The 12,494-nt window shown below is 45.0% G+C and overlaps 1 protein-coding gene across 2 annotated transcripts in view; it reads right to left on the bottom strand.

Moving 5' to 3' along the window:
• ARHGAP20 (Rho GTPase activating protein 20) overlaps positions 1-12,494 on the bottom strand; it is a 127,608-nt gene that overhangs the window by 27,791 nt on the left and 87,323 nt on the right. For both annotated transcript variants that reach the window (XM_040426247.1, XM_040426248.1), the window contains 3 exons: positions 8,958-9,035; positions 6,490-6,556; positions 2,846-3,025 (listed from right to left, as the gene is read on the bottom strand). In XM_040426247.1, coding sequence (XP_040282181.1) covers positions 2,846-3,025; positions 6,490-6,556; positions 8,958-9,035 — 325 coding nt within the window. The remainder of the gene's footprint in view (positions 1-2,845; positions 3,026-6,489; positions 6,557-8,957; positions 9,036-12,494) is intronic.

Below are 12,494 nucleotides of genomic sequence, written 5' to 3'. Positions count from 1 at the left end.
CAGACCAAAAATACGTTCGTGTGCATGAGCCCTTACCTGATGTGTGCAGGGGCCTGAAATGATGCTTTTAAGCCTCACTCACACGTCCGTGTCTGTGCTTAAATCCTTCAGAAGGTGGTCAGTGATGCCTCCGTGAAGATGTCCGTTTGTCCTCCATGTTTCACTGTTACTGAGCAGCTTACATTTTTTTTTTTTCAAGGCATCTCTTCCTAATGATCTGTGAAACAAGGATGGCATCCATGTTGCATCCGTGGTTTTCACGGACCCATAGACTAAAATGGGCGTGATGGATCAGTGAACACAGACAAAATAGAGCATGCATCCGTGCTAAAACACGGATATGTGAATACACACGTTAAAATGAATGGGGATGTGTGCTGTCCGTGGAAGGGCTCACGCACATGCCGTTTGTTCGGCAACGGCCGTGTGCACCCCGCTTCACAGATGCGGAACCCATTCCCTTGAATAGATCCACAATCCAGAAGGTTGGTGTGGAATGGAGGCACGGAACCCCACGAAAGGACTACGGAGTGCTTGTGGCCCCCAAATGCACGGAATGGCTGAACAACGGCCGTGCGAATGAGCCCGAACACTGAGGTGTGGGTGAGGCTTTAGGGTGCTGCCACACACGCAGAGGTTTTAGGTTGCAGTTTTGGAAGCCAAAATCAGGAGTGGATCATAAAAGGAGAGAAAGTATGAAGGACAAATATGACTTGTTTTGGTTTTGGCTTCCAAACCCTGAGCGCGTGCTCGTAGCCTTACACACTCTGCACTGGGCCACGTTACGTCGCTGTTTGTGGAGTTCCTGAACCCCCTGTGCGTTACACAGTATTCGACTTGTTCTCATTTCTTCTATGTTCGGCTGAGAAGCGCCTGGAAAAAAGTTTTGTGTCTGGGTTCTAGGATGACCTGTGGGTGACCATGGGCTTTACACATCCATCTCAGCTATTATTAGCAGCCCCATGAAAGCTGCTTACCTGCTGCTGGAGGCCATGCTGGATCCCGTCCACACACTACAACACTGGCTGCAGTACAGACAGTGCACTGACCATCAGCTGTATACAATGTGCCGCCATAATATTATTATTTTTTTTGTAAGTTAAGAAGAAAATTCTTAGTCCTTAAAGGGGTTTTCCTGTTTATATCAACATCCTTTAAAATAATCCTTTATAGAGGTAGCTGTAATTTCGTAATATATTTCTTATACTTTTATTGCTTCTATCTCCCATTTTGGGCTGTGGTCACATGACCATGTCCATGCAGCTGTTTCTTATTTCCTGTGATGTTATGTCCAAGGGCGGGGCAATGATAGGGGCGTGTCTATGTAAGTAGCTGGGTGGGAGGAGCTAACTGGGTGTTGTTAGGGGCGGTGCTGGAGCTGTGGCAGGGGAAGCAGAAGTGCATCATGGGTTTGGTTGGATACAGGAACAGGAAGTGCTACATACAGGATGGAAACAAACCATAGGGATTAGTTTCCATCAGGGATGCCCAACCTGTGGCCCTCCAGCTGTTGTAAAACTACAACTCCCACAATGCCCTGCTGTAGACCAATAGCTGTAGGCTGTTCGGGCATGCTGGGAGTTTTAGTTTTGTAACAGCTGGAGTGCCGCAGGTTGGGCATCCCTGGTACATGGGGAAAATGGGTCAGGAGAGTCCGAATTACAGAAAAAAACATGGGGAAAGATGTACAGTACATGAGGTCAGCAACTACATGGGCTTATTAGTTAAAAACCATAGTAATCCCCCCAAAAACTGATTAAGATGGTGGTCTCTCCATCCTGGAACTGCTAGTGCACCGTGGAGTTGTTAGGGTTAGCCATTTGGGACCCCCCATACACACACACCCACCCACACAATAGGCCATCTGTGTACCCCACCAACGTTAACCTACTCTTATTTCAAAAGAGCCAATCCTGTTGGTATCTGTAACAACGGAGACTCCCTTTTTGATGTCCATTGACCCTAACATGAGAAGTGGGAAGGAATTGTCCACATGGGACACCCTCTGACTCTTTACAACTCTGCATGATGACAGCTTAAAAGGTTTGTACAGGATTAAGAAGACCTGGCTGCTTTCTTCCAGAAACAGCGCCACTCCTGTCCTCAGATGGTGCGTGGTATTACAGCTCACCCCCATTCACTTCAGTGGTGCTGAGCTGCAGTACCAGACACAACCTGTGAATAGGTGTGGTGCTGACTGCAGAAGAAAGCAACTTATGGGGTCATTTATCAAACTGGTATAAAGTAGAACTGGCTTAGTTGCCCCAAGCAACCAATCAGATCCCACCTCTCATTTTCCAAAGGAGCTGTCAAAAATGAAAGGTGGAATCTGATTGGTTGCTATGGGCAACTAAGGCAGTTCTACTTTACGCCAGTTTGATAAATGACCCAATTAGTTTAAGCCGATTTTACCTGCAGCCCTAGGTAAAAGCCAGGGTGTAACTTTCCCATTAGGCCAGTTCCACATGTGCCTATTGCAGACGTGTGTCCTGGCCTGACCTGGCCTCTATGATGATGTGAGTTAGGGCCAGACATGTGTCTGTAATACAGATGTGTGAATCTAACATAAGTTGCAAATGACAAACTCACCCCTGCTATGTCAGTGCTTAAAACATATGTATTTCAACAAAAATTAAAAATTTTTTTTTTTAACTCTCTGTTGAAAACCGCCCAAGAGGACGGTTTCCGGAAAATGTTGCTTCGCTCAATATGTGTAAACATGGTGTAATTCTAGGAAAATACCTCAGGCGAGTGGAATGTGCGTTTCTACCCTCTCATTATGTCAGCTCGCAGTAATAACAGGCCAGTCAGGCTGAATGAGCCCTCTGTAAGGTGGAGCACTCACCGGCTAGCTGCTGACATACGGCCAGGCGACTGGGCTTCAGTATGAACTGACACTGCATCTCCCGGGGCAGCTGCTCCATGAGGAAAGCCCCCGCCAGATTGATGGAGTTATTTGCCCCCTGCATTTGTGGCAAAGCGTCGCGGATATGGCTCATTTTAATCCCGACTGGAAATTCATGTCCTGAGAGAGGAGAAAAAAATATGAAATTTAACTTTATTACAGAAGTCAAAAGTTTCTTTAATCCGGCATCAACGGGACCTGCTAGGCGGATAATCCAGTCCTCACGATATAGCAGTGCCGTGCTACAAATGACCAGAAATTCTAGATTATATCAGTTCCACACCAATTGCCACTAAAGTTTTTTTTTATTTTTTTTTTTTAACTGCTAAAAATGCCACAGAAACCACTTTTCGGATTTTTTTTTTTTCAAAGCAAATGTGCGGGTTTTGGTTTTTTTCCCCTATTGAGAGGGTGATGGAAAATAAAAACCTTTCAAAAACCCTTTAAAAAAATAGCAGAAACACAAAAGAGTCACCAAATTGAAAAATTCTAGGAGGAAAAAAAATAAACTGTTTGTCTTGCATTTCATATTTCCCATAGGCTTTCAACTAATATCTGGAGCTGACTTTTTTTCCAGCAAAAACCGTACCAAAAACATCAGGTTCAAAAAATGTTGTTTTTTTTTCTGTGTTTTTGAACTCTTTTGTGGTTTGCCTTTTTTTACTGGCATATTTTGAAGTGTTTTTAGGCAAAAATACCAGTTGCAGATGTTACATGAAAGTCCGTGGGAAATATAAAATGCAGGGAAAACAGGCATTTTGTAGGAGTGGTGTTTTGCCACCCTTGAAGTGAGTTTTTTGGCTCAGTGATGTCTTTTTTTTTTTCAAATCTAAGCATCTGGGTCTGGCATTTTCCGTCATCGTGTGGCAGCTTTTTCCCATAGACCTCCATTGTTTTTGTTTTTAGCAGTTTTTTAGCCGCTTCAAAAAAAAAACAAAAAAACGTGCAGTGTGTGTGTTTTTTTGGCATTAGTGCATGCCATTTTTCTTTTTTTTTACCAAGAGGACATCACAGGGGGGGTACATATTTTCCTCTAGGCATGCAAAAAAATCTCAGGTGGTAAACCTCACTATATGGCCAAAACGGTTAAAAAAAATTGCTAAAAAAAAAGTTACTAAAATAGCTGATCAGACATTTTTTGAGGCACTTTTTTTTTTTGAGTGCGCCAGATGTGTGCAAGGAGTCCTGACAGAATTTTGCAGTATGGTTGTCATTCAGAGCTCTCTAAACCTATGACAACAATTGTGGGGGTTCACTTAAGGCTACTTTCACACTAGCGTTCAGGGCTCCGCTTGTGAGTTCCGTTTGAAGGCTCTCACAAGCGGCCCCGAACGGATCCGTACAGCCCCAATGCATTGAGTGGATGCGGATCCGCTCAGAATGCCTCAGTCTGGCACCGTTTGGCCTCCGTTCCGCTCAGCAAGCGGACACCCGAACGCAGCTTGCCGTGCGGAGCCAAACGGATCCGTCCAGAATTACAATGCAAGTCAATGGGGACGGATCCGTTTGACGTTGACACAATATGGTGCAATTGCAAACGGATCCGTCTCCCATTGATTTTCAATGTAAAGTCAGGAGTCCCTATTAATATACCATCGGATCAGAGTTTTCTCCAATCAGATGGTATATTTTAACTTGAAGCGTCCCCATCACCATGGGAACGCCTCTATGTTAGAATATACCATCGGATTTGAGTTAGATCGTGAAACTCAGATCCGACAGTATATTCTAACACAGAGGCGTTCCCATAGTGATGGGGACGCTTCAAGTTAGAATATACTGAGAACTGTGTAATAACTGCTGCCTGGCAGCACCTGATCTTTTACAGGGGGCTGTGATCCGCACAATTAACCCCTCAGGTGCTGCACCTGAGGGGTTAATTGTGCGTATCATAGCCCCCTGTAAGAGATCAGGTGCTGCCAGGCAGCAGGGGCCAGACCCCCCCCTCTCCCTCCCCAGTTTTAAATTCATTGGTGGCCAGTGCGGCCCCCCTCCCTCCCCTGTATTTAACTCATTGGTGGCCAGTGCGGCCCCCCCTCCCTTCCTTGTATTTAACTCATTGGTGGCCAGTGCGGCCTCCCCTCCCTCCCCTGTATTTAACTCATTGGTGGCCAGTGAGGCCCCCCCTCCCTCCCCTGTAATTAACTCATTGGTGGCCAGTGCGGCCCCCCCTAACTCCCCTGTATTTAACTCATTGGTGGCCAGTGCGGCCCGCCCTCCCTCCCCTGTATTTAACTCATTGGTGGCCAGTGCGGCCTCCCCTCTCCCCCCCCCCCTAATTAAAATGTCTGTTCCGCAAACAAATAGAACATGTCCTATTTTTGCCCGCATTACGGACAAGGATAGGACTGTTCTATTAGGGGCCAGCTGTTCCGTTCCACAAAATACGGGATGCACACGGACGTCATCCGTATTTTTTGCGGTCCACCAAATACATACAATCGTGTGTATGAGCCCTTAGGCTGTGGAAACATCCATAGAGATCTACATAAGTCTAAGTGGATTAGATGTATGTAGAAACACCACAGTCTGATAGCCACAGTCATCTAGATCAATTTTCCTAACCTGAGTAACCTTAAATACATTACATCAGAGTACCACCACATTTAATGTCATACATTATGCATAGTTGCCAACTTTCCTGAATTTGTTGGGACTGTCCCTGATTTTCAGAGACAGTCCAGGCAAATTCGGGCTGTCCCGGGCCAAGAAAATGGGTGGGGGTTAATGTAAACTCCTCCCATAAGTGGGCGGTCCCAGGTGAGGTTAGTTATTCATGGGGAGGGGCTTAAATAAATTTTACCACCTAAAACATTGATAAGTATGCCCTATGCTGCACATTAAAAACACAGCGTGAGGAAGGTCCTAGGTCAGTGATGGCTAACCTCCGGCACTCCAGCTGTGGTGAAACTACGACTCCCAGCAAGCTCCATGGAGTTCTGTGAACAGCCAAGCGAGTGTGTATCTTGGGAGTCGTAGTTTTACCACAGCTGGAGTGCCAGAGATTAGCCATCACAGTCCTAGAGACATGCACCACCGGCTGAGAAGACCTTGATCAACACAACGAGACCATCATAAGAAGGTTAAGCAGTAGAAATCTTCTGTTATTTCAGCATTATTTCTGATATTGCAGAATTATAGGAATTTAGGCTACGGAATCTCAAGAAACACTTGAGGAGATTTTCAAGGAAAGGTACCCTCAAGTTTGACATGCCAACCATGACATATCCCTCATGATGAAATGTTGGCTTTGTGATTGCCCCATCAGCTCGGAGGTTGTCCACTTTGATAAATTTGCCCAACCACCGCCGTCGTGGAAAATCAATGGCTTTTTTTTTTTTCCCCCTTTGTGAAAATTTACAGTCTCAGAATAGTTGGTCAATGACTTGAGACACCTTGGCGGCATGACATTCATGACTCAAAGGATCTGAACCGATAAATCAATGGACTCTAACAATGGCAGATCCGGGCGCCCCATAATCAGAGCTGCTATTAAGGCATTCCTGTCATATCACTGTTGACTTTCTGATTGTCTGCATTTAAGATCTTAGGCTAAAACAGTAGCTGACATTCCTTCGGCATACCAATAAGAGGATAAGGTGCATCATCTTTGCCCGAGGTGACCCACAACTGGTAATCTGTTTCTGAGCCCTGGAGAGAGAGAACACAACATAGAAGGATGAGTTAAGTAATGTTCATTGTCCTAAGGCCGTCTTACGACACGTGGATGGCCAAGAAGCCATCAGGGCGGCTGACATCAGAGAGGTCGTAATCCTGTCAGGGTTATGAAAACAAACTCGGGAGATGGAATTTATCATCTGTAACACGGTTTTACGGAGTGATCCCCGCTCCACATTACATCATGCTGGACGGATAATATTATGTAAAGTGCTGGTCAGTAATTATGAGATATACAAGAAGCTGCCAGGAGCCAGGAAACCAATCTGATTCGAATGGAAGAGAAGATGACTGACAGCACAGGAAATATTAATCCTACGTGCTTACTGTCATGAAACCCAGGGAGGAATCTGAGGTCCAGGCTAAAGAAAGCACTGAAGATCTAATGGGATGTGGTCTCCAAAGAAATCACGACCCATACAATAATCTAATAGGATGTCTAAAACGTTTAAGAGACATTTGTAACTAGGACACTGGCTGACCTGTTACATGTGCACTTGGCAGCTGAAGACATCTGTGTTGGTCCCATGTTCATATGTGTCCACATTGCTGAGAAAAATTATGTTATAATACATGCAAATGAGCCTTTAGGAGCAATGGGGGCGTTGCTGTTACACCTAGAGGCTCTGTTCTCTATGCAACTGCTGCATCCTCTGCACTTTGGCATTGCCAAGCACTGATTATGTTTATACTGCCCGGCCCTGTCAAGGTGCAGAGGATGCAGCAGGTGCAGAGAGAGCAGAGCCTCTAGGTGTAACAGCAACGCCCCCATTGCTCCTAAAGGCTAATTTGCATATATTAAAACATCATTTTTCTCAGAAACAGGTCAGCCGGTGTCATAGGTACAAAACTGCTGACAGACGCCCTTTAAAGGCTTCCACATTCATATTATGCTCCTCTGATACTGGCCTAACCCTGTGACTTATGTGTGGATACTTCTAAGATATAGACATGGTCTGCATTAACCCAATGGCGATGGTCCTGCTCCGATATCCGCCTGCCTCATCACTCATCCTACAACTATATTTTCTCTTATGTCACTAAGAAAACGGTATTAGAAGACTTGTATAAAAGCTCTTGGTCGAGGGGGTTTCTAATGGCCTAGTCCACGGATCAGCAACCTTCGGCACTCCAGCTGCTGTGAAACTAGAACTCCCTAATCAGTGTGAGGAGACTTATAGGCCATACGTGCTCCTCTGAAATTCTGGGAGGGAAGGGATGCAAATGAGCTCTTAACAAGCTTTGCCTCTAATGCCACCAGATGTAAGGCAGCTATCCTAGAAGTCAATGTTCAGCTCTTAAAATAAGCCTTGAGACATGACTTGGATATTAAATAAGCCAGCACCTGTCCATAGGGTCTACAAAACACCGTTTTTTTTGTTCCGTATAGGGTTCAGACCCACGGATGAGTGTCCAAGATGCTCTGTGGTGTCTGCAGATTTGTTGCATATGATGTGGACGTGCGAGAGGTTAGGGAGATACTGGGAGTTGGTACGTCAGACAATACAGGATGTTTACAAGGTACGAATACCCTCTGACCCGAAAGTGTGAACTATGAACGGATGGTGTACCAGAAGCGTGGATGCCCAGCGAAATTTGAAAAATTGTGGGATCCATGGCTGTCGTTTCGACGTCTGAATAGAAATGTTTAAAAAATGTGCCTTTGTATTTTGTAGGTTAGGGTGGGGTGGGATGGGGGGGGGGGAGGCTGGATTGGAACTGGATTAATACACATAGTTTGGTGCCCTTTTTGTTATTAGTCCTATGGATAATATGTCTCTATGTCATCCTTGTATGTATTGTGGAAAAACGTGTATTTACACTGTAAAATGTTTAATAAAAATGATCTGATTTAAAAAAAAATAAGCCAGCACCTCATCTGCATCCCTTCCCTCCCATAATTTCAAAGGAGCATGTATGGCCTATAAGTCTCCTCACACTGATTAAGGTGCTCTCTCCCTAAGGAGAGTTAGTTCCCCCCTGACCCGGACACATCCCTCCTATCCAGTTAAGCCAGTACTCTCTGCTCTGCACTGAGGAGGGGCAATCACCCCAAAACAGCTGTCTGCAGATGAGGTGCTGGGTTATTTAATATCAAAGTCATGTCTCAAGGCTTATTTTAAGAGCTGAACATTGACTTCTAGGATAGCTGCCTTACATCTGGTGGCATTAGAGGCGGAGCTTGTTAAGAGCTCATTTGCATCCCTTCCCTACTAGAACTCCCAGCATGCACACTTACTATGCTATTCTTGTAACTCCCCTAGAAGTGAAAGGAGGATTCTGGGAGTTGGAGTTTCAGAACAGCTGGAGTGCCAGAGGTTGCTAATCCATAGGCACACATGTAAAGTGTTAATGACACCATCTGGGCTCTTACCTCCACTCCAAATTGCTGCAAGGCCATTTTAATGACATCAGTCACAGTATCTTCATTGGTTACAGTCAGAGTTTTTGACTACAAAAAAACAAAAATGAAAGTTATAACATTCTGCACCAGTAAATGAACGGGTTTATCCCATAACTGATGTATCATATAGTACATAGCAACCTCTTTCTTACAAAGCTAGAACCAGCCCTGTACCTCACATGGATCCAGAGATCTCCCCATTCATTGCTCTAATTGCTCTGCTAGATTTATTTTGAACTGGCAGCTCAGGGGGTGTGTCCTTTCTGCTGCAGCCCAGGAGGTGTCTTTTCTTAGGGGCCTTTTCTTTCTTAGGTGATGTGTCCTTTCTGCTGCAGCTCTCTCCTTATAACGATCACATCCTCTAAGGGTCCATTCACACGTCCGTTGTTTCTTTCCTGATCTGTTCCATTTTTTGCGGAACAGATCTGGACCAGATCTGTACCCATTCATTTTCAATGGGTCCTGAAAAAAAACGGCTCAATGTCTGATTTTTTTTTCAGGACCCATTGAAAATGAATGGGTACAGATCTGGTCCAGATCTGTTCTGCAAAAAACGGAACAGATCAGGAAAGAAACAACGGACGTGTGAATGGACCCCAACAGTGAGAAAAGGCTGGTGGCGGATAAAGGATGGATCTGAGCATGTGCGACCACCTCAGCAGTGTTACTGAGGTGAACAGGGAGAGAAAAAACAGCAGCAGGTGGCGCTATACAGATAAATGTTATTATATAACTCAGTGGTTATTCAAAAATTTTAATTACATGCAATTACAAAAGTATTCAGATCTAGGTGGTGGTTTGAACAATGTAGAATAATTTTTTGATGGACGACCCCTTTAAATATTTTATGTACTGTGCAAAATTTCAAGAGGTCAAAGGAGAGGTTATAAATATATAACCGTTGGGACCCCCTGCTGGGACCCCCACCAATTTATATGCATTAGCTATTTTTGTGAGCACCATGGGCATTGAATGGAGTAATAGAGTGCATGTCCAGGTTGCATTTTAGCTCAAATTGAACAAGAGGAACTTGGGAACGCACATTATAGTTATCGTGGGGGCCCAACTTGGGTAACCAAAGATCATATATTTATCACTTATCACCTATCTAATGGTTTTCAGGAATAACTCCTTTAAAAGTCACAGTTATCTATATTTTTACTATGATTTACTACAACTTTACTACTTCTACTACTATTTTACTATTGTTTTTTTTGTTTCTGTTTTACATTTGTATTTCATTTTCTGTACATGATTATGGGGACAGACATTTTGTCTGAGCTGATGCTCTGCTCTGTTAAAACATTTAAAGATTTGCCTACAGCAGCCGCATGGACCACTGAAACCTGAAAATTTGAAGATTTACTTATTTATTTTATGCACTTATATAGCGCTACTATATTCTGCAGCGCTTTACAGATATTAGCATCAAGCTGTCTCAATGGAGCTCACAATCTAAGTTCCCTATCAGTATGGAAGGAAACTGGAGTACCCGGAGGAAACCCACGCAACCACGGGGAGAACATACAAACTCCATGCAGATGTTGTCCTTGGTCGGATTCAAATCTAGGACCCCAGCGCTGCAAGGCACCAGTACTAACCACTGAGCCACCATGCTGTCCATGATGATTAATTGACGTCTTTGGAAGAGTGCTGTAGGCATCCTCTGTGACCTGTGAAGAGGTAATTGTACAGGCAGGGGGAGAGGGAGAGCTGTGGCCATCACCTTTTGTAAATGGTGGATCCTGTGGTATCTGCCTCCTGTGTCTTAGGATAGGACATCATTATCAAATTGGTCAGGGTTTACTCACAGCAACCACATGGATCAAGGCGGCGGTGCTCATTTTTTACCAGTCACAGTGACATACTACTGGTAGTGACCGTGTCTGGTATTCCAGCTCACTGCAGCTAGGCCCCATTGAATTGAATACAGCACCAGACTGATCCACTATGAAAAGTATCATGCTGTCCCACAGTCCCTCTAGTCTGCTAATTGGCTGAGGTGTTGGGAACTGGACCCCCACCAATCTGATATTGATGGTCTATATACTAAGGATAAGCACGCAATATTGTAGCCCTGGAAAACCTGGGGCCCTCTGAATCTGGCCCTTTGGGCACTGTCCTCATGTCGGGATACCCAGTCCTCCAATGTGGATGACTGTACATATCTATGTGTGCCTGAGAAAGGGAAATTTCATGGTGGTTCCCACTAGGGACAGTAACCAAAGTGAGTGATGTGTAACTGGATATGTTGGTACTACGTGACCATTGGGTAATCATAGAACATCATATGCCTTCTGTGTAGCAGGAATTCCTATTCTTCTCACATCCCGCTACGCAGCCCATACAATGGTTGTTCCAGGTTTGATTGTTTTGTAGCTTTAATCCTCTGCAAAATTATTACAAAAAGTTTTCGAGGTTTACAAAAGTTCCCAGCAGCAGAGCAGAACCGCACAGAAGATAAATGACCATGTCAGCCTGTAGTAAATCTGTTGGGGGAGATTAGAGAGTAGACCATGTGCCACAGAAATGCATTCTTTCCCCCAAGACATATGCTTCAGTTTGCACAGGGTCACTGTTTTCGGATTTGGCACCAAGAAAAGTTTTAAGCCGCATTTTTATGCTGAGCTAGAAAAAGCCTGTGGTTAGTGCAAGGGATCAGAAAGTAAAGGCTGACATGCTGTCACGGACGTTCCCGTGACAGGTGGCAGGAGATCGGTGAGACTGGCAACACGTGGTTTGACATGTTTTCCGTTTGGATCAAATGACGTCTGTGTTGTTTCTGGTGCTTGCCTCGCCTTCTTTCCCCAGGTGTGGCTATTATGGTCATTTAACCTTCTCTATTTATTGTTGTTTCTCCCACTATGCTGTGCGGTTTATAGCTTCAGTTTGAGTTGTGGATTGCTGGTGTGTGGATCTCGGCTGAGTTCCTGGTGCTGCCATAGCCACTTGAAGTTAAAGGGCTTCTGTCACCCCACTAAACCGTTTTTTTTTTTTGTTTATTAATAATCCCTATACTGCGAGCTCTGCATACATAAGTTAAATAATCATTTTTATTCAGTAGAATTTGATAAAAAGCGATTTTTAAAATATGTAAATTACCTTGCTACCAGCAAGTAGGGCGGCTACTTGCTGGTAGCAGCCGCATCCTCCGACCCTAATGACGCCCCCTCCGCATTGTGATTGACAGGGCCAGGGAACGGAATCGTTCTCTGCTGGCCCTGCCTGTTAGCATTCAAAATCTGGCGCCTGCGCTGTGGCCGTATGTATCTTCAATCTGCGCAGGCGCACTGAGAGGCGGCCACTCGCTCCTCAATGCGCCTGAGCCGGGTGTAGATGTGACGTCATCGGCGCAGGCGCATTGAGGATGGAGCGGCCGTCTCTCAGTGCGCCTGCGCAGATTGAAGATAGGTACGGCCGCAGCGCAGGCGCCAGATTTTAAATGCTAACAGGCAGGGCCAGCAGAGAACGATTCCGTTCCCTGGCCCTGTCAATCACAATGCGGAG

The sequence above is a fragment of the Bufo bufo genome, chromosome 3, assembly GCF_905171765.1.
Source record: "Bufo bufo chromosome 3, aBufBuf1.1, whole genome shotgun sequence".
Taxonomy (NCBI): Eukaryota; Metazoa; Chordata; class Amphibia; order Anura; family Bufonidae; genus Bufo; species Bufo bufo.
The sequence above is the reverse complement of the archived record's forward strand: the minus strand, read 5'-3'. Positions and strand labels throughout refer to the sequence as shown.